The sequence below is a fragment of the Delphinapterus leucas genome, chromosome 15 (assembly GCF_059928025.1).
Source record: "Delphinapterus leucas isolate spDelLeu-1000000601 "Yukka" chromosome 15, BTC_Dleu_Yukka2, whole genome shotgun sequence".
Lineage (NCBI taxonomy): Eukaryota > Metazoa > Chordata > Mammalia > Artiodactyla > Monodontidae > Delphinapterus > Delphinapterus leucas.
In genome coordinates, this window is record NC_143143.1 from 78,321,500 (window position 1) to 78,349,346 (window position 27,847).

Here is a 27,847-nt window from a genome sequence, read left to right on the forward strand (position 1 = left end):
GGACAACTAAGTGTCACAGCTAGAAATCTGAGGTTCTTAGAAGGTGGGGAAACATCAAGAGGGGCAAAATAAAGACACCCCTGGAACAGACACCTACATGAGGTTTATTCTCCTGGGAGAGGGATGTAGACCTTCTACTGGCTCAGTGAAGCGATCTTCAACCAGGAGCTCCTGCAAATTTTGTGGGCTTGTCTCTAGGCAAGCAGTTTTCTGGACTTTGGCATTTTCCAGTGAGACTCTAAATATTCTTTGCTGAATTAACAAGAAGTAGCCCAGCAGGGTAATAAGGACAAGGGCTAAGAGTCAGCCTCAGGGCTCTTCTCCAAAGCCCAGCTCTGCCCCTACTACCTGCCAGCTGTCTTAGTCTAGTTAGGAGGCTATAACAAAAAAGCCACTCGATGGCTTATAAACAACAAACACTTGTTTCTCACAGTTTCAGAGGCTGAGAAGTCCAAGATTAAAATGCCGGCAGATATGGCCCGCTTCTTCATAGATGGCTGCTTTCTCAGCATAACCTCACACGGTGGAAGGGAACTAGGGAGCTTGGTGGGGTCTCTCTTAAAAGGGCACTAATCCCATTCAGGGGGCTCCATCCTCAGGACCGAAGCATCTCCCAAAGGCCCCACTTCACTTCCTAATACCATCACATTGGGGGATAGGCTTCAACATATAAGCTGTGGGAGACACAAACATTCAGACTATAGCAATGGCCCAGAAGTGATGATGATGACGATGATACTGGTGGTAGTGGTGGTGGCAGAAAAGTATATGAACAACTACTGGAGCACCCACCATGCACACCGGGTACTGGTCAAAGCGCTTTCCTTACAAAGGATGCTCCCATTTCCATGCATGCAATAACCCTCAGGACTGGGGGCCATTATCATAAGTGGCTTACCTGAGGTCACAAAAGAGTGAAGTGGTGAGGCCAGACTGAAAGCCAGGCAGGACAACTCCAGAAACTCTGCACCCAGCAGGCCCTGAATCGAGGCTGGACCCTCGGACCAGACATCCCATTCCAGAGAACGGTCCCCTGACATACCCGCCCATTCACTGAGTGACAGATGTATAAGTGCCGCTTGTGGTGGCCAGAGATACCCAATTCCCCACCCACAGGGGACCTGTGTGCGTATTTTACTACCTCTTATAGAATAAAAGGGGAAAAGAAGAAGATATGTTTGCATGTGCTCACGATTACATACAGATACTCTAACGTGCATTCCCAGTGGGAATGATACCACCCCAAAGGGGTGAAAGTTGGTTCTATTACAATGGTTTGTGACCCTGCAAAGGGCCCCGGTACCTAAACAGGTATATAGTGCATCTATGGGATTGACAGTTCATGGGGGTGGCGATTAGGAAAAAATTATCTAAAAAGGAGCCTGAGTAGAAAAGGTGGCGATAGTGACCAAAAGCCTAAGAAATACTACGCTAGAAGGCTCAAGAAAACTAGTATCAGGGAGCAGAGCAAAAATGGGAGTGAGACTTTGCTGGATATCTTTTGTTTTGTTTTTTTTCAAGCATGTAAACATAGTGCCTCTGTAAAATACAGATACTTTTATGTGGTCTTTGAAAAGAACGCTGACCAAAGCCCTCAGCGGAAGCCTGGACTCTACTGGTGCCCAGCTAGAGGTGGTCGCGTGTGAGTTAAACTTGGCACTGGTGGTTTCTGGCAGTTTCTGGTGCCCCGCACAGCCCGGCACTACAACACCTGAATCGGGCTCTCCACGGTGCCGGAAGCCAGGCAACCATTTTGCTCGGTTCTCATCAGAACAGAGAATCCCTGCATGTCACCCTCCATCAGCACCACCGCTGCCAGGGTGGCCGCCAGAAGCCGAGCCCTCCTGGGCCAACACGGCGGCCAGGCACATGGCCGTTGTCAGCAGCAGCCAGGCCGTCCGTGGGCTTTCCACGCCTCTCCAGACAGGAGCTGCTTTGTCACAGGCTGTGCCGGAGGCATAGACCGGCCCCAATTAAAGATCCCTGACCTGCTGAACAAAGCCATGCCAGTCACAGATGGCTCGTCCACCCTCGACCCCTTTCCCACTTCCTGCACATTGGAGGGTGTGGCCGTGTCCATTCTTCCCTGGCCTGTTCTCACACTCCGGCACATCCAGCCTCTGGGTGAAGAGCTTTTTAAAAGGACACTCCGGGACCCTCTGCCAATGGCACAACTAGCAAAACGTGGGCCTGCGGTTGGGCCCTGCTATGCTCCACCGAGGATGCATAGCAGGGGACATGCTAACTGGACTTCCCAGCTGTCCCTGGGCCCAGCGCATCGTCCCCTTGTGCAGGTAAATGTCCCGAGGTCCCTGAAAGAAGCTTGGGAAGGAAAAAAACCTTGAGCCAGTGCCCTGGGGGCTTTGTCCCCTACTTTGGCTCACATGGAAGAGACGGGGCATACAGGCAAGTGGTCCTCATCGCCAAAGACCGGAATAGCCCATTTCCTATTCTCCTATATCGTAAAAAATCTGAACCATGTCCTACAAGAAGTCAATTAAATTCACAAAGAAAAACAGCAGCTAACGTTTATCGGGAAGTACTTTGGGCCACGCCCTGTTCTAAAAGTATGATGCGCATTAACTCAATACATTCTCACCACAGCCTCCTGAGGGAAGAGCTGGGATCGTGTCCATTCTGTGGATGGGCAAACCGAGGCACGGCAAGGCTAGTCACTTGCCCAAGGTCACAGGGAAGTACGAACGCTGATATTCAAAGCTCCATTCAACATGTCTTACAGGGACATGGCAAGTAAGTCCTGAGAACCGGAAACAAGGCAAGGGGAAGATTCAAACTAGGCCCAACCGAGGAAAGAGAATGCCCGCGGGCAGGCCACTACCCTGCACACATTTTACGCGGCGGGGCAGCACCTTTGGCTCCACCGCCTGGCAGCCCCAGGAGACCACCCCACGGAGAAATGCACAAGGTGTGGCCAGCTCCTCCCGGTGCACCCGAGTGGCTTCCGAGGGTCAAGGGCAAGCTCTTGCCGGCCGCCTAACCTCCATGGGCGAGTTTGGGGTTCATTCCAACCTGCCGTGTTCACTACCGGGGCGGAAGAGAGCAGGCAGCAGGGAATTGAAATTGGGCCACGTCTGGGCCCCGAGGTGAACAGCACATGTACACTCCACTTCTCTGTAGCCTGAAAGGCAGCCTCTGTGAGCCACAGATCAGTGCGTTCTCTGGGGCTTTTCCCTACCTTTTTTCCATGTGGAGTATTCTCATCTAACAAAAAAGGTCAAAGTATTCAAGTGGCCAAAATAAAGGCAAGGCTGGAAAAGGCACCACAAGAAACTTCAAGGGAAGTAAGGTTATTACAATCGTCACCATTACTATTAATGGAGCGAATATTAATCGTTGAACGTCTTTTAGGAGCCTTACTTCCAAGTGCAGATCTTAATGCATGCTTGGCAGTTTGAGTATCTGAACAGGAGGTGTAGTTTTCATGGGTAAGAAAACAGAGGCCCAGGGAGTTTAACTGGTCCAAGCAGGGGTCAGAGCAGCTGATGCCCAAACAGCTTGCTGCCCCCTGGGTCTGCAGCCTGGAAGCCCCATAACTAGGCACCTTCATTAGAACTGAGGGCAGGTCCCAAGGTGAGAAGATACAAAGTGAACTAAACTTGAAACCGCTTTGTACGACCCCCTGCCCTGCTGTGGGTGTATGAACTGGTACAACCACTTTGGAAAACCATCTGGCAAGGGCTCCACTCCTGACCTGTGTGGGCAGCAAAAGAAGAGTTCAAGAGTGTTCATGGGGCTTCCCTGGTGGCGCAGTGGTTGAGAGTCCGCCTGCCGATGCAGGGGACACGGGTTCGTGCCCCGGTCCGGGAAGATCCCACATGCCGCGGAGCGGCTGGGCCCGTGAGCCATGGCCGCTGAGCCTGCGCGTCCGGAGCCTGTGCTCCGCAACGGGAGATGCCACAGCAGTGAGAGGCTCACATACCGCAAAAAAGAAAAAAAAAAAAAGAGTGTTCATGGAAGGCTTCTTCATAAAATTGGAAACAACCCCAGTGTCCATCAACAGGAACATGGACACAGAGATTGTAGAATGTTTCCCCAGTGGAATAATCCATGACAACAAAATGAATGAACCTCAACTACAGCCAACAATATTGCCGGATCTCACAAGCTAGTGGCTGACAGAAGGAAGCCAGACACAAAAGGGCACAGCTCTGTGACTTGTTTCTACAAGAAGGCAAACTGAACCTCTGGGGTTTAGAAAGCAGGATCATGGCCACCTTTGTGGAGAAGGCAGAAGATTACATGTCGGGGTGCTCCTGGGGTGCTAACAAGATTCCATGTCATGCATGGTCTGGGTGGTGATTACCTGGGTGGTCCACCTGGTGAAATGCAGGATACGCTACTGATTTCCAAGTGTGCCTACATTTCAATATTTAAATATATAGAAACATTCAAATTTATTCAGTGTATTTCAATAAATGATTTTCAAGTATGAAGAATGGGAAAGCAGATTGAAAAGCAAACTGGTTTGTGCTCTTCCTATGTGTATAAACACACACACACACACACACACACCGGCTGCCATCCTTACAAGCCACTGGCAGAGGCTCTGGCCAATCACTGAGACCTCATCCTTCTCCCTAAGACATTTCCAGAAACGGATGGAGGATCTCCTTTGAGTCCCAGGCCTCACCCCTGTCCCTGGGTGTGCTTGTCCGTGGCCGAGTCTCGAGGCTGCCGGCGTAGGCTCACTACCCCAGAGCCCATGGTGAGATGGCCTGATGACCTGAGAACCCCCAGCTCTTCCGAGAACGCGTCACCTGAGGCACCCGGCAGGAGTGCCCTCCGGGTCCCAGTTCCCCAGTGCCTCTCTGGCCTGCCTGCCCCCCATCCCGCCCCATCCCGGCACTGCACGAACGCTCGTACCTGCTCCGCACAGGCGCCCTGGGCGGTAGAAAGTGGAGCCGCCCTTTAGTTCTAGGCAGGGGAGGGGATCAGAATTCCTTGGGAACTCATCACATTTTGGCTCTTCCAGTTAGGTTTCCAATAACCCGCACTAGTGGACGGAGGCACAAGGCAACCTTTTAAATTGTGCCTCCCCTGCCCCGCCCCCAACATTCCCGCAGCAGGACTCACAGTCTAGTATCTGGGTGTGTCTAAAGCGAGGTAAACCCTTTGTTTTCCACCTCTGCCCTCCCTACTGTCCATTTTCCAAATGCAGCCAGTGATCTCTTCAGAAGGTAAATCGAATCGCGCTGCCCTGCTGCCAGAAACCCACCGACACTGGCCCAGCCTCTGACCTCACAGCCTCTGCCGCCCGCAGCTCCCCAAACACCCTTCCCTCCGATGCTCCCCGAAGCCCCACTCCCTCAGAGCCGGCCTCTCTGTGCACTCGGTTTCAGGGGGCCAACACCACCTCCACCCGGCCACACTCCGGCTCCTGACCTTGTGTGCTTTCCCTCGTGGCTTTTTTTTTTTTTTTTTTTTTTTGCGGTACATGGGCCTCTCACTGTTGTGGCCTCTCCCGTTGCGGAGCACAGGCTCCGGATGCGCAGGCTCAGCGGCCATGGTTCACGGGCCCAGCCGCTCCGCGGCATGTGGGATCTTCCTGGACCGGGGCACGAACCCGTGTCCCCTGCATCGGCAGGCGGACTCTCAACCACTGCGCCGCCAGGGAAGCCCTCCCTCGTGGCTTTTTATCACCACCTGAAATAAGCTGGTTTATTACCTCACATGCTAACGTCTGACTCGTTTCCCCAAAAAAACACCCCACAAGAGCAAGGACTTTTGACTCGCTCACCAGCGTACCCCCTTAGTCCCAGAAGGGTGCCTGGCACAGAAAAGACAACCAGTTGATGCCTTTGGGTGAGAGGGAGGGAGGCTGGTGGAGGAGGGATGGAGAGGAGGGCTCACAGTTCACAGGATCGGGCTACTGCTAGGAGCTGAGGGTATTTGCCAGGTACGACCTGGGGCTTGAGAACAAGAAACTGGTTACAGAGGAGACAAGGGGACAGAGAAAAAAACAGTGAGTGTGTGTGCAAAGCATGCATTTCTCAAGAGTGCGCCCGAGTTGGGGCGGGCAGAGGAACACGAGGAGAGGAGTGAGGGTATATTTTGCCCTGAAATATCACTTATTTTGTTAGCTCAAAAAGAGACTTTTGGGGCTTCCCTGGTGGCGCAGGGAAGAGAGTCCGCCTGCCAATGCAGGGGACATGGGTTCGTGCCCTGGTCCAGGGAGATCCCACATGCTGCGGAGCGGCTGGGCCCGTGAGCCATGGCCGCTGAGCCTGCGCGTCTGGATCCACGGGAGAGGCCAAAACAGTGAGAGGCCCGCGTACCGCGAAAAAAAGAGACTTTTGGAAAACGTCTCAAGTCTCTGGAGTGGAGAAAGCAGAAGCTGCATTTTGGAGTTCCAGGAAAAAAGGGGGCCAAGACAGACGGCAGCGTCTGTGTGCAGGAATGCAGCTGGGGAGGAAGAGAGGTGGAGGCAGGTAGGATGCCCAGACCAGACAATGGATCGCTCTGATCGTTAGCAAAGGGTCGGGGAAAGATAACCGAACACTGGGGCTTCCCAGGATCACAGGTGAGCAGCGTGGTCCACTTCTAAGACGATGTGTTTGCGTTCGGACCCATATCCTCTGGTGACTCTTCTCTTTGCAGCTGCAGAACCTCCCTTTGACCCTCAAAGCACTTAAGCCCAGCTCTCACAAAGTTTCCAAGCAAAGTCTAGTTGCCAAAAATCCCAAAAGGCAAATGAATGGCAGGTGAGAAATAGCCCCCACCTGGGAAGCACGTTCCGCTGGAGCTTGGGCAGCCAGAGCTGTATTTTGTGGGGAGACCTCCTTCGGGGAATTGACGAAAGGGATGGAAAACGACCTAGGCTGCCTCCCAAACAGACTGGAGAAATGACCCAGGGATTTCCAGTTTACCTGTCAGAAATGCCAAAGAGCTGAGAAGTCTGAATCCCACATTCACAAAGCCAACAGTGGAGTCTGAGAATGTTTCGTGAGTGCACAGGCCAGACGGCGTCTGTGAGAGGGATCTGAAACCCCAGCAGTTAGGAGACAATGCTGCACCCCTCTTCCTGGCGGCTACAGCGGTGGTGCAGTTCGGGGCTCACCGCTGGCCAACAGGCCACATAAGCACCTCCCCAGCAGAGGGACCTGGGCTGGGCAGAGCCTTGGGAACAATTCCAGTCAAGCATGGAACATCTAACCAGCAGCCACACTGCTGCCTTTTGGGGACCACACGGGTGGAGATTATTCCCCTGCCCTGTCACGCTCTGGGCCCAGGAACGTGAAGCCCCCAAATTGAGAAGACTGAATACAGCACATGGGACGGGGCAGTGCTTGTTCTGAATTCTGAGATTCCTTCATGTTATTTCTCCCGCACATCAGGGGAGACGGGTCCCAGGCCTGCCACGCTGTATAACTCCAAGGGCCCCCGTTCACAGAGGGTACAATCAAATACAATGTGAGCAGCACCCCCTGGAGTTGTGAGGGTGATCAAGTAATTCTGGCAAGTGCTGCCTCCCCCTCGTTTCAGAGATTGATAATGTCCCCTAGCTCAGGAAAGGCTCTGAGAAGTCCTATAGTAAACAAGGTTTTTAAAAACTTGGTTTCATCAAGTATTTTTTGCTTTCTCAGCCACAGAACCCTCATTTCGGAGAATACCTCCTAAAATCCCAGGGAACTGGGCTTATGGAGAATGTACTTAAGAAAAGGCTCCACCAGTAGAATCAATTTCACTATCTTGGTTCTCAGAGACAGCCTTAGAGCTGACTCGTGTTACTGACCCTCTGGGAGATCACCCTCACCACGACCTTGAACCTGCCTGTGTTCAGAGAGACACTTAGGAGGCCCCAAAGGGTCTCCATTCTCAGCTGCTTTCTCCGTAACACAAACTTCTGTCTGGGGCTACAACGGATACTTAAAGGTTACTCATGACCATGTGAGGCCCACTTGGAATCTGATGCATCACGGAGAACCACGGATGGACTCCCATTCTCTACCCGAGATGCTCACCACTGGTCTACGATGTGGGATGACGGACAGGGTGAGTGGGAGGGACTGGCACATTTCTCACTCTAGAGACTAAACCAGCGCCGGACAGAGTCCACGGGGGAGAGTGCCAGTCCTTGCTCTGGTATCATTTATTTATGAAGCACCTCTGCCCTGATCCAGCCCCTGAGCGCACACGTGGAGAGAGGTTCCAGTTACAGCCCCATTCCATTTACCCTCTCACTCGGGTAAGGCATTCTGCATTAGTTGAATTTTCTACATGATAACCCCCTTTCGGGTAAAACTTTATCTTCACCATTTTGGGTGTAAATTGTTCAAGAGTGGATGACACCTTGGTCTCTCTTTTAAAATGGAGCACAGTGCCCCGAACTCAACCTGTGTTTGATTATTCAGGACAGATCAATTATTAACTCAGCAATACCCTGAGGTCAGCCCTGTAAGGCACGCGGGGCAGTCTGACCCTATACTAAGTGGCTCTAAGCATCTTTGCTGGATGCATTTGGGGGAAGTTTTTGAAAGACTGTTTTACTAGAGAGAGGACATGGAAACTACAAGAAGTCACGGAACCCCCAGATAACCCGGATCGTCAAAACTTTGCATAAAGGAAAAGTCAATGGTCTCCGAGTGAGCACCAAAGGATTCCTGCCGCTGGGGTGTCTGATAACTAGCACCTGGTCTTTGTGATAACTACTGTGGCTACTCTGAAGCTTTCTGCCTTACTTCCTACTTCTTGGCTGGGTTCCTGAGAGGACATTTTCCTAAATAATTGAGGTTTCAGGGTATATCAGATGCTACTGCCGGTAGAGTGGGAGGCCGGAGCTGTGGATGGCCGCCAGCGGTATAGGCTTTCCTTCTCCCATTCAGAAATTCAAACCACCTGTCTTCCTTCTTCTGGCGCCCCCAGGGAAAGGCTGCTCTGCCTGCCCCGCCCTCTCTGTCCTTCACCCACACCTGGCTGACCCCAGGTGAGTCCTGCCAACACAACTGGCCCTTCCTCCCTGCGATCACAGACCAATGTCACACACATGGCCACTCCAACAAGACTACCGTCCAGCTGGGCCCCCGCCAACAGACTCAGGCGCCTACAGACACACGAAGCTGCCTCTGCCTCTTTTCGTTGGTCCAGCCACCCCATCAGCTGGGCTCACCACAACGGAAGCCCGCTGCTTCCCTCCCATCAATGCGCGGCTCTGTTCCACTGGCACAGGGCAGAGATATGCCCGCAGCCAGCCCGCAAGCCTCCATTCATGCTCCCTTCCGAGAGAGCCACTTTTCAACAAGATTTCTCCTTCCCCCGGCCCCATCCCCCTCCCCCAAACACACAAAAGAGGGCTATAAAGTGGGATTTGTTTTTTCTTTCCGGGAATAAAAGGTTAGCTTTCCTTCCTTTCTGTTTCCCTATCCTTGGTCTAAATTTGGCAAGTGGAAAGAGTGGAAGCAGTTAAACTGACCCAGTTCGTGACCGGGCGGACACTCCTAGGGCCGGAAGTGCCCTCATTTGCTCTTTCTGTTGCAATGGTTGTAGGGGAGCAACTAAAACTCCTACCACCCACCCCAGAACTCCTGCTTGGAGGTGATTCTTGCACAGAGTTGGGTGAGGCCTTAAAGGTTATCTTATTCAACTCCCTCAGATTAAGGAGGGGGACACTGAGGCCCAAACAGGTGAAGGAAGATACCCAGGCCGTGCAGTAAACTTGCTGGGGAGACGCTTCGGGGCACCAAACTCACAGGCAGTGAGAAAAACAAGCATCTTACCGTCATCCAAGTAGGTCTGGTCCAAGTTCTGCTCCTGTTTAATTGTCACGCCCGCGGGTAATACTTCCTTTTGGTCACTGACCGGAGGTCCATTTTTGGCGGCTCTTTGGCTTGCGGCATTCTGCTGCTGAATGACCGTCGGGTAGGAGCCCGGGCTCAGCCTCTGACCTTGACTGACAGGGGGTGGGCCGGGCCTTGTGGTGCCGGGTGCGAAGTTCTCGCAGTACACGATGTGCTGGAACTCCTGGTGGCTTCCGCAGCGCAGCTGCTGGCTGGTGGGCGAGTAGTGGATCACCGGTGAGGCCTGCTGGTTGGCTGGACTGGAGTGGAGCAGGGCCGAGCTCTGGCCCTGGGAGCCTGCGTGCACCAGCACGGAGCGGTGGGCATCCGCGAGGGACAGGGGGGCGGCCATGAGGGCCGGCTGCTGGTAGCCCAGCAGGCTGGGGCTCAGGCTCTTGCTCCGCTGGTAGAGGACGGCCGCTGGGTTCTGCTGCTGGTAGCGGGCGTCGGGGGATGAGAGCCCTGAGCGGAATTGCTGGCAGGGAGCCATGGTGGCCACGAGGCAGGAGGGGGACTCGGCCACCATTGGGTGCTGTGGGTAGTAAGGCTGGCTCCCCAGGCCCCCGTGGGCAGGGCTGCAGATCAAGGTGGGGTCGTATTCATCAGTGGGCTCCGTCTTGATGGCTGGGACTGAGAGAAGAGAAAAGCACACGGGGTGCACCATTCTTAGTGCCACAGGGGTGCATAGAGGATTAGAAGACAGCGGTTAGGAACACGGCCTTAGGTGTCCACAAAGGTGGGATCAAAGATCTAGGCTCTGTCACTTATTAGCCTTGGGCAAGAGGCTCCCTGTGCAATTGTCTTAGGTTACAAATTTTACCCTGGGTGATGATCTTGAACTATAGGTCTTTCTGACAGTGGAAAAGTGGCTGGTGGGTCCGTGTCAGCCCTTGTGCAGTCTTTTTGCCCAGGGGGAGAGCTCGGGGAAGAATGCTTGATGTAAAATTATGCCTCCGCCGCCTCCTCCTGCTCTGGCAGCTCCAGCCCCCTCCCCTGCTTGCTGTCCTTCATCATACTCACCACCAGCTAAAGTATCTGTGCACTTTACGTGCTCACTTATTATCTGAAACCCCCCACTAGAATGTCAGCTCCTCAAAGGGAGGATTTTTTCTTCAGTGCTGGATCCCCAGCACCTAAAACCGTACCTGGCACTTAATCGGCACTCAGATATTTTCCGGACAAAGGAATGACCAAACGGTGACTGTCGGCCTCCTTAGTTTTGTAGTACTTTGGGGGAGTGAGGCCTGCTGGCTTGGGCCTCATTTTCCCCATCTGTTAGCTGGCAGGAACAATCATACCTACCCCATGGGGTTGTGGGCAAGATTAAATGAGATATGTGTGCACGGTGACTGCACACAGTAAGTGCTCAATGCTTGCTGTTGTTGCTACTATCACTATTACTACTGTGAGTGTTGGTGAGGTCACCGTTCCTCTCTCCCCACCCAGGACAGTCACCAGAATCTGGACTTCTCCGACATCCTTTACCGAAGCATCACCAGGCCCAGGAACTGAGGAATCCGTTTTCTTTTCACTGGAGTAAATGAATTGGTGACAGGACCATAATAAAATTGTGGGGGGAGCTCCCAAATGCTGGGGGCTGGAGGGGGCAAAGGAGTTCCAGCATCTACAGCAAAAACGCAGCTTTGACTCCAACTTCTCAGGAAGCCACTCAAAGACCGTCTCCAGGTACCTGGGCCTCGAGTTCTCACTCGAGCCAAGTTCAGGCAGGTGAGTGCTGATGCCCAGACCCAGAGAGGCCTCATCGCCACGCAGGAGGGGCGACAGCACGTGACACATAATTGAACACCTCTACGTTACAAAGGATCGTTGAACTGCGGTCTAGAGCCCTCCCAGAGATTCCCCCCCCAGTTCTGGGTCCCATTAGGCCTTTGCCACTCACGGCATGGCACACCAGTCGTGGGACAATGGAACACTCACCGTTGCCACACACACCTGTGGACGCACGCATCCCACCCAACCCAGGCCCTCACTTCTGTGCTGCCGGCAGCCCAGAGGCTCCACGTGAAACTGTCACAGGTTGGAAATTACACCCTGGCTGACATTCTCAGATTGTAGACTTCCTGGAAAGGCTGCTGGCAGGCCTGTCTCAGCCTTGGGAAGTTTGTAGCCTCTTTCTGCAGCCCTAACCACAACCCAACATAGCAGTAATATCAGTATTACTTATTATCTGAACCCCCTTTCCATCAGCATTATCTTTCATCTGCATCCCCTGTTAGAACATCGGCTCCAGGAGGGCAGGGATTTTTGTTGTGTTCACTCTTGTGTCTCCAAGCTAAAACAGTGCCTGACACTCAGATATTTTCTGGACAAATGAATGAATGCAAAATGGCTCTCGTCGCCCTTCTTAGGACTGTAGTGCTTTGTGAGAATGAGGCCTCCTGGCCTGGTTATCCGCCCGGCAACTCCATTTGGCCACCAGGTGACCACCTGCTGTGGGGTCCCTAAGGTTCCACATTTTAGGGCATATTCACTTTCTACCTCTATTGTGATCAAATCTAAACCAGGGATAGGAGTCATCAGCTTTGCCACCTTCTGGTGAACAAGTCTACATGTGCCCCATTATTATTCTGCCCTCGCAAGAAAATATTAATAACAACAATAGTTAATATTGTTGATGTGCGCCATCCTAAGCACTTTATGTGCATCTGATTTATATAACTCTTATAAGGAAGGTGCCATTTGACAGATGAGGAAACTGAGGCTCAGAGAGGTTGAGTCACCTGCCCTAGGTCACCCAGCAGATCGCGTGCATCCTCACCCAGAGGCCGATGCTGCCTCTCCACACACAGGGGGCCTGCGGAGAGAACTTCTTACCTGGATGGTAGGTAAAGTGCTGAGGCTGACTTCGTTTTCTTTTCCCGTTAATGACATAGAAGTTCACCTTCACTGACGTCCGAACGTGCTTGTTCCGATACTCAGGGATCTCAACGAAAAGCATGTTCTGAAAGAAAGGAGTTGTCAATAATTTAACTGCAACCACATCCAAATTGCCATCCAAGGTCCTAAGCACAGTGAACCAGCCCATCTAGAAGGACTCGTGGTGGGGAGGGATAAATTGGGAGTATGGGATTAACAGATGCACACTACCACATATTCAGTATAAAACAGATAAACAACAAGGAATTACTGTATAGCCCAGGGAACTATATTCAATATCTTGTAATAACCTATAATGGAAAAGAATTTTTAAAAGAAGAATATTGATATATATATATATATATATATATATATAAAACCGAATCACTTTGTTGTACAACGGAAACAAACACAATATTGTAAATCAATTACACTTCAATAAAAATAAAGAAATAAATAAAAGTAAAAGGACTCGTGACACGTTCCATACATTTACAGGCAAATTCTAATTAAGGGGAAGTTGACTTTTCAGCTGCAGCGAAGAAAGACTTACCACTTACTCTATCAAGGTATATGAAGATGTCACTGCTACAAATCAAAAGGGCGTGGTGCTCAATAAACGTGTAATTCATTCATCAATTCAATACCCACTGAGTGCCTTTTAGGTCCAAAGCACTGGGACTTTGATGAAGGAAGGGGAAAGAAGAGGGAAAGAGAGCACGAGGGAGGTGGGGGAGGGGAGGACAGGGCGTCCAGTCGTCGCGTCCGCGTGCTTACAGGCTGGCTCTTGTCTTTATCCACCGTGGCCTCCATCTCCCAAATCTGCTGCCCATCTGGAAAAATTTTAAAATGACAGACTTTGAAGGAACTATTAGCAACTGAGAATTTAAGACAAAAACTCACCAACTTATATATATCTTGGCTTACGTGTTAGATGATTTCAGTAAAGTACACCTGCGCGTTTGCATTATGGATGCATATATGTATTTTTATTTCTATAAATGCATATTTCTTTTTGCAAAGAGAAGGCACCCTGACAACAGAAAGCTGGGCAACAATACAAGATAAGGGAAAAAATAGAGATTGCCCATCGTCCCAATACCACTATCTTTTTTCTCTATATTTGAATGTCTACATATCTGTCTTTAAAAAAAAAACCAAGTATTGTTATACGCTTTACTTGCTAATACGCTTTGTTCAACCAAAGACTATTTCCAAAACACTCTGCATATGCCAAGACTGTCACAGGGGCCCCATTACAGATCCCTGGCTGTCCCAGACATGACTTCTTCATTGTCTGAGAACACAGGTGGCTCACATATTCTGTCCTAAGAGGCTTAAACAATGTCCTGGCTCGTGAGGCCTTGGAGTGAGTGGAAACACAGGCACCCACCCTTCACCTTTCAGTCAACAGAGAGCCTGGCTCTCATGTGACTCATTACAACAGGCGCTGAGAGGTTTGCTCAGGGGTAAACCCTCCTCCCCTGGAGCAGGGCACTGGTTCCCCAGTTCGGGGCCAACAAGTTGGGCCAAACAAAACTCTGCATTTGCAAATAATAGATTTTTTTTGCTGACCACCTACATCGGCCAGTGGCAGTTTTCGGCTGAAACAAATCATTTCCACAAGTGTTTCCAGGGTGTTTTGTGGAACGCTCGCTCTGAAGAATGTTAAATGGGTTTATGACAAAGGAAAGCAAGTTCTACCAGCTAGTAAGAATTTGGAGAAGGCAGAGTCAGAGTCTAGTGGGTTTCTTTACTGCAGGATTTCTCAGAGCCTTTAATCTGCTCGGGTGCAGCATTAACTCTCCAAGGTGGGCTGGGTATGCATCATGTCCTGACATTTAGCCAAAGCGTCCCGCCTCTTTGTAAGCACTATGAGCAGCCTCTGTGACAGGTTAGATTTGAACCCATATAGTCTCGGCTCTTAAGGGTCACCCAAAGAAATCGGGTTTCTAAGCATTATTTGAACTTGTATAGGACATATTTCCCCAAATAATAACTAATAAAAGATCTTGTGATTGCTACTAGGGCTAATGCAATCTAGATGATCTGAAGAAAGAACAAGCGCTGAGCCAGTTGGAGCCTTCCCCAACAAGTCAGTCTGCAAGTCTTGGCCTTACAGTTCTATTCAGGGCAATCCCTGAAATGACTAAGGAAGACACAGCTTTCCGTCCAAAGGGAAGAGGAAAACATGGTTAGTGTACCAACTCTTGCTATGGTGTGAGATCCCTGAGGGAGGGACCAAGTTATAGCTGTCACGGTCTCCCCAACACCCAACATACTGCAGGTGCCGAGCATACAAAAGTGTCAGCAGCTCCAAAGGCTGCTCATGGGGCCAGGATGAAGCCAGGAGCTGACACCAGCCACTGCTCAGAAGGAAGCAAGAAAGGATAGACGGATAGATGTCAAGGAATTTGAAGTTCAGTCATCAAGATAGGGTATTTCCAGTGTGTAAAGCCCGGGACAGAACTCTTCAGAGAAAATCCTCATTTCTTTATCAAAGACAGGTCAAAGGTCATCCAACAGAGACGGTACGAGCTAGGCATGGGTCCTCATCAAAAAACCACGTCTCGGGCTTCCCTGGTGGCGCAGTGGTTGAGAGCCCGCCTGCCGATGCAGGGGACACGGGTTCGTGCCCCGGTCCGGGAAGATCCCACATGCCGCGGAGCGGCTGGGCCCGTGAGCCATGGCCGCTGAGCCTGCGCGTCCGGAGCCTGTGCTCCACAACGGGAGAGGCCACAACAGTGAGAGGCCCGCGTACCGCAAAAAACAAACAAACAAAAAAAACCCACGTCTCTATTCACTAACTGCAGTGCAAGCTCTAAGTCAGAAGATCAAGTAATAACTTAATTGAGGAAATGAACAGCATGTCGACGTCTGGTGTGTCACCCTCCCCCTAGCCTCTCAGTGGCTGAACTGAGTTCTGCCACTGATGGTACCATGTCTCTTTGGGTTTGGTTCATTACCATGTATGAGCATCACTCAGAAAAGAAAGGCCCATTTTCATGTCTCAAAATTGGGAGGAGAGAGCGAGAAGTACCCAGAAACATGATTGGGAAGTATTAAGCTGGGTCCATAAAGCTGCCACCCAGCTCTCTTCCTTGACTCACGCCAATAAGTGGAAGATGAAGCATAGAAAATACAAAATGACGGTGCGATGAAAAGGGTGTCACCGTGAGGAGAGTCCTCAAAGTCCCTTCCCCTGGTCTAAGGACCCAAGAGAAATGGAAAGGAGCCCTTCTCCCCAAATTTGACACTTGTCTCCATCTCCGGTGAGCAAAACGCCACCCAGCAACAGCCATAGAATTCTAGGGTACAGGTGCTAGACAGTAGCCTTAAAAATTAGCCAGCCAAACACCATCAGATAGGGAAACTGAGGCCCAGAGAAGGAAGGGGGGTTGTCCAAAGACATGCGGTAGACAGTTATTAAACCAACAACTGGCACAGTCCGATAACAAAGGGGAATGCTTTCAAGGAAAGAAGCTGAAGGTTACTAAGCAGAGAGAAGATGCCAGCTTCCTGGGAGGCTGGAGAAAGGTCCTACATAGGGACGATCTTTTTATGTCACATCCACCGCATAGGTTCACGCACATCTTCTCAAACCTTTCCCTGCTTCCCCTGTGGCTCCAGAAATACCATCTAAAATCCCACGGCGGCCTTGAAAGCCCTGCCCCACCTTGCTCCTGCCTCCGTTCCAGCCTCTTGGGGCACCATTCTCACCCCTCCTACTACTTTTTTTAAAAGCCAATTGGCCTCACCCCAGAGCGCTGGCTTGTTTTGTGGCCTATAGTGTGGCTTAGCAAAATGACGTTTTTGCTCCTGAAAAAAAAAAAAAAGAAAGAAAATTCAGATGGTCTGGCCGTTCTGGGCACCCCCGACAGGAACTGGACCACGGCGGCCTCTCCGGATGGTGCTGCAGGCGCCACCTCACCACAGCCCCCTGCCCTGGCCCGCACATCTCCCATCTACTTTCCAGGCCCTACCTTAGTGGACCTTTGAGAGACAGGTACCTCTCCCCACACCGTGACGAGGGGAACTTGTCAGGGCTCTGCAGAAAGGCCCTCCACTGGGATGTGCCCGAGGTTTTCTCAGGACTGTACGACATTTTGGCCAGAAGAAGCCACCGCCCAATATCACCTCAGGCAGCGTCCCACTCTGCTGCTGTATACCGCCCCCCCCCCAAAAAAACAAAGAAAGACCCCCGGCCCTTTCCTATCTGTCAGGACAGGAAAACTCGCTTCCCTTCCTCCTGGACCACAGGCCCCTTGCTCCAAGGACCTGACCTTCTCTTTGCTTCAAAACCAGAACCACGTGCCCAGGAGGCCCTTGGCCACCACACAGCCCAGCAAGGGCCCCGGTGTGTCGACACAGGGCTCCCAGCGTGGGCCACAGAGGGTCATCCCTCCACCCGCTCGCTGAGAAGCCCTCCCACCGCCATCCCCCGAGCTCCAGCCTGGCAGCCAGGCGGCCACATCCCAAGCTCCAGATGTCAGCCCAGGAAAGCAGCCTGTGGGGTTTCGGAGGAAATGCCTACTCACCCCAGCGTCCCCCAGAGACACGTTTACTGTAGCCCCCAGCATTCTCGGGCGTGTTCCGTGGCCGGAACAGACTTCCCCTCTATGGGTCACCAGAACGCTCTCCATTTTATCCTACATACCCCAAACTCCGGAGCAGACAGACCCAGCTTTGAATCCCTCCTTGTGTTGCCCCCAATTAGCTGTGTGAGCTGGGATAAGATACTCTACCTCTCTTTGTCTCTTATCCAAAATACGGGGATAATCAGAGCACCTACACATCACAGGTTCATTCCAAGAGAAGAGACCCAGACAGAGTATAAACATTCAACAGACATTGGCAGCAGGGCTAGAAGCAACAGATGATACAAATATTGGCTCCTTTATCATTTTTTTGCATTTGTTCCACGATTGAAAAAAAACACAAGCATTTTTCAATCAGAAAATAATAAAAAACATTCTCTGATTGCAGTTATAAATACATTTGCCTGCAGGCATGGGCTGGAGGGAATTTACAAAAGGACAATGTCTGTTACAGGAGACAGGTGGCATGGTGCCTGAGTTTCTTTCCTTTCAAAAATGGGTGTTTACACCATTATCTCAACTTTTTAAAAGCCCCAAGGGCAGCTTCAGGCATCTAGCCTGGCTGTGCCTCTCCCGACATCCCTGCACTCCTTTCTGAACAAACCAGCCCTCAACGGGAAGTGACAGCTGCCAATACGTCCTTGATGCTACATAGCATATGGAAGACACACCAAGGGGCCTGGTCTCTAAGGGGAGCATGCGGCTTACAAAATACCTCAAGGCCATTTTCCTGGGCTCTTCTTCCATTCCCCCACCCCACATGAAATCCCAACTCATAGGTCCTGGGTTTCACCAAGAGAACATACTAATCCCATCCTCTGAATGGACCTTCCAGGAGGCAGTGGAATTCACAGTAAATGCTGGCAGGACTCTCTCAGCCTGATGTCACTCTGACTGGGTTCAAGTCCCATCACTGCCATTTACTTGCTGTGTGGTCCTTGAATGGTATCTTAACCTCTGTGCCTCAATTTCCTCATAGGCCAGACGATAAACTTAATTTCTTGACTTCAAAGAGCTGTGGTAAGAATTCAAATAGAAATTATATGTAAAATCCTTAGCAAAATGCCCAGCCCACAGTGAGCACTGTTATCACTATTATTATTTTAGAATTTGGTATCTCAGGTCCAACTTTAAGGAGAAAGAATTGGCTGGCCATCTCGACCCCAGTATTCTGGTGGGTATCACAGCTTCTCGTTTCAGTTCTTTGCATTACACTTCTCATTACAAATAAATAAAATGGCCATAGAAAGTATTCATTGATAGGGACAGACTGAATCGATCATGGGCCATCCATACTTGGTATGGAATATCAGGTATAGAAATATCTTCAAATAAGGACGGTCATGTTTTCTGACCTAGAAATGCATTCCTGCTATATTAAAAAGCAGAATTTTTTTTTCTTATTTCTTTTTTTTGGCTGCGTTGGGTCTCCGTTGCTGCACGCGGGCTTTCTCTGGTTGCAGTGAGCAGGGGCTACTCTTTGTTGCAGTGCGCGGGCTTCTCATTGTGGTGGCTTCTCCTGTTGTGGAGCACAGGCATGCGGGCTTCAGTAGTTGCGGCACGTGGGCTCAGTAGTTGTGGCACACCGGCCCTAGGGCACGCGGGCTTCAGTAGTTGTGGCGCACGGACTTAGTTGCTCTGCGGCATGTGGGATCTTCCCGGACCAGGGACTGAACCCATGTCCCCTGCACTGGCAGGCAGATTCTTAACCCTTGGGAAGATTCTTAATCAGGGACGTCCTAAAAGCAGAATTTTTAAAGTGTAGCAGACTAGTACATGAGGCATGACATCACTTTGTGAGTCTATAAACATCTCTGCTTATGCTTAAGGAACCTGTGCCCCAAGCTGCCTGGATAGTCACAACCCCACGCTTGGGACTGGATGGATGAGGTGAGACCGTCACATCTTCCTTCACATGATTTAAGAAACATGGTAGAATTATGGGCGATTTTAATTGATGTGCATTTTTAAAATAAAGTTTTTCTCTTAAGAAAAAAGTATATTGCAACTGCCTGTTGATTTGTCTGTCTCCCAGGAGCCCCCTGGGGCCACGATCTTAGAGGGAGGCTGGGCATGGACCCCCAGTGTGGATTAAGCTCCTACAGCACAGCAGGCCCCCGGCAGGCTGCTGGGGCCTTGACACAAGCCACACATGCCCTCTTGCCCTCAATGGCCCCCAGACAAGGAGGCAGGGCCCTGGGTCCCACCGGAGCTCAAAAGAGAAATGGATTCAAGGTTCCTCACATCTGCCGGGATGGGAACACTGCCTCCTTCCTCAGCTTCCGACCCCCGACTCAGCTCCGGATACACTGGCCTCCTCTATCCCTCCAACAACCATGCCTGCCCTTCTCCATACCTCACCAGGACCAGTTCCTCCCCATCCTTCAGGTCTGGCTCAGGGAGGTCCCCCCATCCTCTGTCAGTTTCTTCTCCTACCTTCCACTCTCTGACATCATTTTATCAGCCCACTGGTCTTCCATCTCTCTCTCCTGCGAGGCTGGGGGCTCCCGGAGAGCGGGGCCAAATGGCGGTCTTGCTCTCAGCTTTCTCCCCAGCACTACGTGTCTGGCCCTTAATAGATGCTCAATAAACAATGGTGGGGCTTCCCTGGTGGCGCAGTGGTTGCGAGTCCGCCTGCCGATGCAGGGGACGCGGGTTCGTGCCCCGGTCCGGGAAGATCCCACGTGCCGCGGAGCGGCTGGGCCCGTGAGCCATGGCCGCTGAGCCTGCGCGTCCGGAGCCTGTGCTCCGCAACGGGAGAGGCCACAACAGTGAGAGGCCCGCGTACCGCAAAAAAAAAAAAAAAAAAAAAAAAAAAATGGTGGACTAAATGAACAAACTGACGTCATATTCCCCAGCGCTCAGCCCACAGCCAGAGCTCAGGAAATGTCTGACCACTGGCCTCTATAGCAAAAAGACCCCACAAAGAGAAATCACCGAACCCTTGTTGAAGAGTCCTTTCTGTGAACGGACTGAGAAGGAATGAGCCTGGAGTACAGATGCAGACAAGGAATCAAACTCAACCAGAGGCACTCAGCCCAAGTTCGAGATAATCCACCTCCGGATCCCTACCCCAGGTCTGGGACTTGGAAAACCTGCCCAGAACAGAAGAGGCTCAAGAAGACCAAGTCTGCTTCTCCTGCTCTGGCTGAGATGAAATAAAGGACTTCGGTCTTTCAAGCAGATGTTCGGGCAAACTTCCCCTGTCCTAAATTAACACGGGCTGGCAGCCAGCACAAAACAGGCTCTTCCAAGTCTTTACTCAGAGGCGAAGAGAAAAGAGCCAATTTCTTTGGGCAAAGAGGTTGGGTCTAGAGAAGACTTAGTGAGACTCTGCAAGAGAAAAAAAAATGGGGTGGGAGGAAGCGCATGGCCCAAGTAACACCACAGCCTTTGTTTTAGCTTGGCCGCAGTGCCAGGGGAACATGCCTGAACAGCCAGTGCGTCTGTGGATGGATGGCCCCTGTACTTGGGTTTGCTGAGTGGATTCTCTTTGCAGGCAGCTCTTGAACCCTACGATGGAGCAAAGCAGCAAGAAGCAGCAGGGCTGGCGCTGGATCCGGGCTGCAGCCTTAGCAGTCAGCCTCGTGTCAGTCAGCACTCACAGCAGAAACGCGCACGCTTTCAGGAGGGGGAAAGCGATCCGTCCTCACTGGGGCCGTGAGCGTGCCACCGGGCTCGAGGCAAACGGAGAGGAAATCAAAGTGTCTGCTTGGGTTAGGAAACTGTGTGTGACGCTTCCCAGGCCTGGCCCTGCTTTTTAAAATTAGCTAGATGAAGATGGTTGAAGTCATTTCAGTCTGCTCTTGACGACTGCTAACTAGCAGGAAAACGCATGCTCCCTGGATGCACGGGCTTAACGAGCCCAGCAGATGGGGGGATTGGGAGTGGCCCCTTAGTTAGGGTTTCCCCCACCCGAAATGGTACCACTGCCCCTGTGTATTTCCTGAGAGCTGGAGAGGAGTGCCTTGATTCCCACACCTCCCCCTCTCCTCCTGCCCCGCCACTTCCTGGTGGGCTTACCTGCCCTGCCCCCACCTGCACAACTGCAGCGGCTGTTCAGTCACCTCCCAGCTTCCACTTGTCCCTGCACCCAACCCCCAAAGACCATTCTCCATCCAGATTGCCAGAGCAACCTTAAAAATGTAAATGAGGGCTTCCCTGGTGGCGCAGTGGCTGAGAGTCCGCCTGCCGATGCAGGGGACGCGGGTTCGTGCCCCGGTCCGGGAAGATCCCACATGCCGCGGAGCGGCTGGGCCCGTGAGCCATGGCCGCTGAGCCTGCGCGTCCGGAGCCTGTGCTCCGCAACGGGAGAGGCCACAACAGTGAGAGGCCCGCGTACCGCAAAAAAAAAAAAAAAAAAGGTAAAAATGTAAATGAGATCATGACACCCCCATGCTTAAAAGCCTCCAAGAGCTACTCGCTTTTGGAAAGAAATCCAAACTCCTCGCCACGCCTACATGGCCCAGCATGACCTGACCCCCCCTCCCTGGTGACCTCTCCAGGCTTGACTGGTGTCACACTCCCGCTCACTCTCACCCTGCACCAGCCACCTGGGTCTGCTTTCAGTTCCCCAAACACCCCAAGCTCATCCCCATGCTGAGACCCTGGCACGGGGCAGTTCCTTCTGCCCTGGACACTCTTCTGACCATCCACATGGCTCCCTCTTTCCCGCCTTTAGGGCTCTGCTCAAAGCCACCTCTTCAGGGAAGCCCTCCCTGACTGCACCGTCCATGGTTGCCAGATTTAATAAATAAAAATACAGACCGTTCAGTTAAATTTGAATTTCAGAAAATGATGAATACTCTTTTAACTACCAGTTTGTCCCAAGCTCTGTGCCACTGCACAGAACATACTCATATTAAAGAAATGCACTGCTTGAGATGCGAAATTAACTTAGCATCCTATATTTTTCTCTTAACTTCCAGCCCCTTTGCTCTTTCTCCTAGGACTGGTTTCCCTGTCTTCACAGCACTCGCCCTGTCTCAAAGTGACCTCCTTATAAACAAGTTTGAGACTGTCTACCCGCTGAGAGCAGGGATCTCGTATGTCATATGCCCCCAGTGCCTGGCATAGAACCTGCACACAGTAGGGGTTTAATAAACATCTGGGGAGCAACTACGGAAGTCCTGGGGGCTGAGTGAGCAGAGGAGTGAGGCTAAAAGAGCAACAACAGGTCATTTACATAGAGGCCGGATTTCAGCTCATCTTTCATGCCTCCAGGGGCACCTCTTCTCAGCGATGGGATGTCATCTCTAGATGTCCCACGCCAGCTCACGCAGTCACCCTGGGAACCGGGAAGTGGGAGTTTGGGACCCCGCCTTCCTCTGATGTGCCCTGTCACCTCAAGGAAGTCTGCCAATCTCCCTCGGTGAGTTGGCTTCCCATCTGTAAGATGGGGCCAGGGGGCGGACCATTAGTCATGTTGCCTCCACTGTATCGGGTGTGACAGCAGGAGTCTGAAGGGTCAGGGCTGAGAGGAGGGGAGAGACGCACCCGTGCCAGGAAGGACTCTTCTCCCAGACAAGAAACCAACACAGGCCTGCCTTCCCCACTCCCTGTTAAGTAAACTGAGCTCCCAGAGGACACATGGAAGGTCAGCTGACATTTTCTGGGCACCTCCTATGGCCCGACACTTTCAGATCCTTGATCTCCTTTTATTACTGAAATACCAACAACACCATTTTAGAGATGGGGAAACTAAGTCCCAAAGCACATAATATGAGGCCTATCCAGGCTTCAAGCCAAATCTGCTGGGTGATCCAAAATCCAGCCTGCTGACCCCTTAAATACACACAATTTTTACTTTAAAAAAAAAAAGTATGCAACCACAACTGTAGGGGGAAAAAAAAAAAATAACACAAGAGGGTGTCAGGCCATTCATTAATAAAAGATATCATGATTTTCTTGACGGGGGTGGAAATTCCAGCCTGCTAATTGCAAATTACAGAACGTCTGTTGGCGCCAAGAACAATTCCTGATGGTGGAAACACTCGGACCCGAGTTAATTAGAAAACATTTCTCTGTGTCCTCTTTTTCAGGCATTTAAACAGAAGGATCCTTTCACTCCACAGTCTGCTCTCGCATGCAAGAGGACTGAAGTTTGGGCAAATACTCAGCCCTCTGAAAATAAGACCATTTTCTCTATCTCCAGTGGGGCTCCCGGGTGGCGATCTGGCCTCTGTCTTTGGAGGAAAGCTCTGTGTCCCAGCCAGCTGTGTGTAAGGGGTGGGCTCCAGCTCCGGGGGCCAGTGACACGGTGGACGTGAGTCACCGAGGGCAAAGGTCTACAGAGCCTTAGTCATGGGCAAGCCCAGCTTGGAGTCTGACCTCTCCCAGTGGGAAGACCAAAACAGAGGGACTCCCAGACCAGGTCAATTTTTTCAGAAGACACCAGACCGGGTGAAGCCCAACCCACGGAGAAAAACAGGTGGGAAGAGGAGGTGTCTTCTCTAAGCGAGTTCCAATGTTTCCAGGGCACTAATTCATGGAAAAGTACTTAATTTAGCAAAAAATTTTTATTTTAAGCATATGCATTTGTATTTATTAAACAAAGCTCAAAATACAACCTTTGGGAACCTCCAAGTCATAAAATGACTCACATTAGGATATGATGACTCAGTGGGAAAGAGGGAATTCCACCACCCACGCCTCCTTTCTAAAAAATCAATTTGCCCTCTCAACAGGTGATAGGAGCCTCTGCCATCAGAGTGGTCCAGAAAATCGTCCAACAAAACAAAACACAAGTTCTCTTCAAACAATTTAAGTTTCAAAGCTGAGTAATCCGACGCGGGCAAGTTTCCAACCTACGCCCCCGCGGGACACAGAGAGCCAGGGAGCTACTTGGCTGGGGCCGGGGGCCTGAATTAAGAAAGATTTACCAGCTGAAAAATTCCAAAACCCTGTGTCATGTGGAGGAACCTTCCAAAACATTGGATCCCACCCAGGCGCAGCGAGTCGCTCAAAGCCATGGCAACCCGGTTTCCGCTGCCACATCACTTTTATTTTTGTGTCCTTAGATTTTTTCCTGTTTTGCAATGTTTTGCTGGGACCCCCGACTCCGCCTGAGGCCTGGGTGGCCGGGCGCCAGGGTTACCAGCTGAAGTCAGGAACAGCCTGGACTTCCCGGCGTGACCTTCGCCTAGAAGGTTACACATTTTTTAAATTTCACAGAATATATAAAGGCTTTTCAGCAATTACTGAAAATGGTAAATAGGAAAGATGCTGATCGTTCTGCTGGGTTCCTCTTTGTCCTCTTGGATGTGCCTAGAGAGATTCCTTGGGGATTGATGATAAATGTTGCCTGGGATTCCAGCTCTGTTACCTGCTGTGAGCTGACCTGGGGCCCATGGCTTGACCTCTGTGAGCCTCAGTTGTCTCATCTGTAAAATGGGGGTAATGCGCCTGCCTCTCGGGGCCAGTATGACTATTAAAGGAGAGGACACATTCATTCAACAACATGTATAAGAACCTACTAAGTGCCAGGGGCTGTTCTAGATGCTGCACATACAGCAGTAAACACCACGTCCCCGTCCTCGAGGAACTCTGACGCGGGAGACATCAGAGACAAGATAATTCCAGTAGAGCTAACTACTACTGGGCAAACAGGGCAGGGCAATGGGACAGAGAGGGACAGGGCTGTGGCAGAGGTTGAACAACTTCAGAGCAGTTGGTCAAGGAGGGGCTCCTTAAGAAAGTCACCCTGAGCTGAGACTTGTAGGAGTAGGAGGCCACAACCCATGAGGAAACAGCAAAAGCAAAGGTCCTGTGACAGAAAGGAGTGTGGGGTGTTTGAGGACAGAACGAAGACAGTGTAGCTACGGCCAAAGGAGCAAGAGGGTGAGCCAAAAAAGCTGAAATCAGAGAGACGGGCAAGGGCCAGCACATACGGGCTCCTGGAAGTCATGCAAATGATTAAAAATGGTAATAAAAACAATATAATAATCATTATTATTACTGCTGCTATAAATACGATGCCATTTTCCAAAACACCGAGCTTTTCTAACTTAAGAAACACCACGCTACCCCTCTCCTACTGTTTTTCCACCGTCCTCCAATTTGTCATCCTGCTGGAGTGGAACTGCCAATTCCATCTCGGTCGACGGCTATAAAAAGAACTTTGGAGCTGGTGGTGCCGATGACCCAACAGGGGGTCTAAGATTAGCCCAGGAGGCTGTCCACCTTTCCTTAATGTGAGAACCAGCTGGGGTTCCCCTTCCTTGGAAAACTTCAACTGTTCCACTCCACCCCACCTCGCAGCGGCCCTGCTGGCCAAACTGTCCATGGAGATGGGAACGGGGCTGCGTTTTGGAAAAAAGAAGTTGAGCAACAGGGATTCCCCCTGCAGAAGGCAGTCCTGGGCTGGGAGGCAAGTTCTTGGGGTCAAAAGAGCAGGGCTGGCTCCCTGCAAACACAAGGCAACTCCCCCCCTCTGTCTGTCAGAGCCACCCGGAGCCAGACATCCCACGAGAGAAGCCCACCACTTCTCTGAGGGCCCAGGGACACCTCAGACACCCCGGCTTGTCTGTTGGCATCGATCCAGGGACCGTATTCACCCCAGGTTCTTGTACGTTAGACACGCCACAGTCCTAAATGGACCTACCTGGCCTTGGTGACTTGCTGCAGAATTCAAGAGTCTATCTCACCACAAAATGCTTCAAGTCAGTGGCTCAGAGCAGCTAAAGGATCTTCAGACAAATTAACCCGGTTCTGAACTTTTTCAAAGTAGAAAAGCTAAATGATCAAGGATACAGATTCTAGAGCCAGGCTTCCTAGGGGCCAACCCAGCACTGCCATTTACCAGCTGTGTGATCTTCGATAAGTTATTTAACCTCTCTGTGTTCAGTTTCTCATCAGAAAATAGCTATCTTGTACGGCTGCTATGAGGAATCAGATTGTTAATACATATAAAGCGCTTAGAACAAGGCCTGGCACATAGTTTATTATCACTTATTCTTGTTTTTCAATGTCTCTTCGTTCCATGAGATAAAATCGTACCCATCCCTGTCCTTCCACAGCCAAGATATGATGATGATGAGAATAATAATAAAAGCTGACATTTAATGAGCACCTGTAAGGTGCCAAGCTCTACGCAAAGAGCCTAAACTGTATCATCTCATTTAATCTTCTTGTCTCTCAAGTGAAGTAAATCATCTGTATTTTACAAAAGAGGAAATATTGGCTCAGAGAGGTGACATGACTTACCCAGGATGACAAAGCTACCAAATGCAGATCATGGGTTCAAACCCAGGCCGTCTGACCTCAGAGCTATGCTGGTAACCAGTGCAGCTTACAGCCTCCCAAAGTCTGCCTGCCAGGCCCGCACTGGGGCAGTGTGGGTCCAGTAAACAATGTCTATGGCCTAAGCAATGAGAATACTGGAGAAACCGTAAAAATAACAACGAACACTCCACAAGCACGCCCGACGTGCTGAGTGCCCGCTGCTTGCTTATGCGTTTAACTCTGGGAGGGCAAGACTGTTATTAACTCGCTCACTGGAATCTGAGGTCCAGGGAAACTGAACAACAGAACGATGCTGTATAATCTGCAGGTGAGTCCGCTAACTTCTCCAGGCTTAGCCACCTGCCTCCCGCGGGTGTCCGGTTCGATGAGACAAGATGCAGAACGCAGCAGGCAAAGGGCCCGCCCACAGACAGGCTTCTATCAGAGAAAACTATTATCATTCCTCTTCTTATTAACATGCAATTTTTCAAAGTTGAAACAGACTCTGGGTTTTCCTCCCTTCAAGAGGTAAACTGAAATTTCTTCTGAAACCAAGAGAAGGAAAGCTAGAGAGTAAATGCCTTGCATCCAGCCAGCCAGCCAGCCAGCCAGCAAATACCTACTGGAGGCCCTTGAGTAGCCTCACAAGCTCTCTAGACAGTTTAAAGCTGTCTGGCTCCTAATTCCACAAGGAACTTGGTAGCACCTGGCCTCCAAGCCATCCCTGCACAATTCCAGCAGCCCCTCAAAGAGACTGCCAACCTGGACACAGAGAACAAGATGTCTGTATATTACTAGCATTTCCTCTCTGCCAATAAGGCGCCTTGAAGCCATACACTTCTTGTGAAAGTCAGCAGAAGGCCAGCAGGATGATTTCCTGGTCCTGGAGATCCATCAGGTAATGTTTACTTGGCCATTTACATTTCATGTCACTCTCCTGCTCAAGAACCCACCATGACTCCCTGTTACCTTACTCATGTGCAGACTAAACCAAAGCCATGTCTCTACCTGGCATCAGGAGACCTCTCTGCTCTGGGCTTCGCCTGCTCATCAAAGCACTTTCTGGTGATAACCAACCTCTACTCCAGCCACACAGGTTTGCTCTCTGTCTCATGAGAGCCTAGTAACTTCTTGCCACGAGACTGCTGTTCCACCACCTGACAAAGTCTCCTCCAAAATGTATCAAGACACTTAAAAATGTGCATGCCCCTTGAACGCACTACATCACATGTAGGCCTCAACCCTAGGAAATAACAATAACAAACAGCATCAGCTAATACATATCAAGCACTTACTATGTACAGTTGGCCCTCCGAATCCACAGGTTCCACATCCATGGATTCAACCAACCACAGA

The 27,847-nt window shown here is 50.9% G+C and overlaps 1 protein-coding gene across 4 annotated transcripts in view; it reads right to left on the bottom strand.

Annotated features, from left to right (window-relative positions):
- The window catches only part of NFATC2 (nuclear factor of activated T cells 2), a 160,241-nt gene that overhangs the window by 35,329 nt on the left and 97,065 nt on the right, over positions 1-27,847 (bottom strand). For all 4 annotated transcript variants that reach the window (XM_089897078.1, XM_089897079.1, XM_022597667.2 and 1 more), the window contains exons 7-9: positions 13,449-13,504; positions 12,630-12,756; positions 9,735-10,424 (exon numbers count right to left, since the gene is read on the bottom strand). In XM_089897078.1, coding sequence (XP_089753204.1) covers positions 9,735-10,424; positions 12,630-12,756; positions 13,449-13,504 — 873 coding nt within the window. The remainder of the gene's footprint in view (positions 1-9,734; positions 10,425-12,629; positions 12,757-13,448; positions 13,505-27,847) is intronic.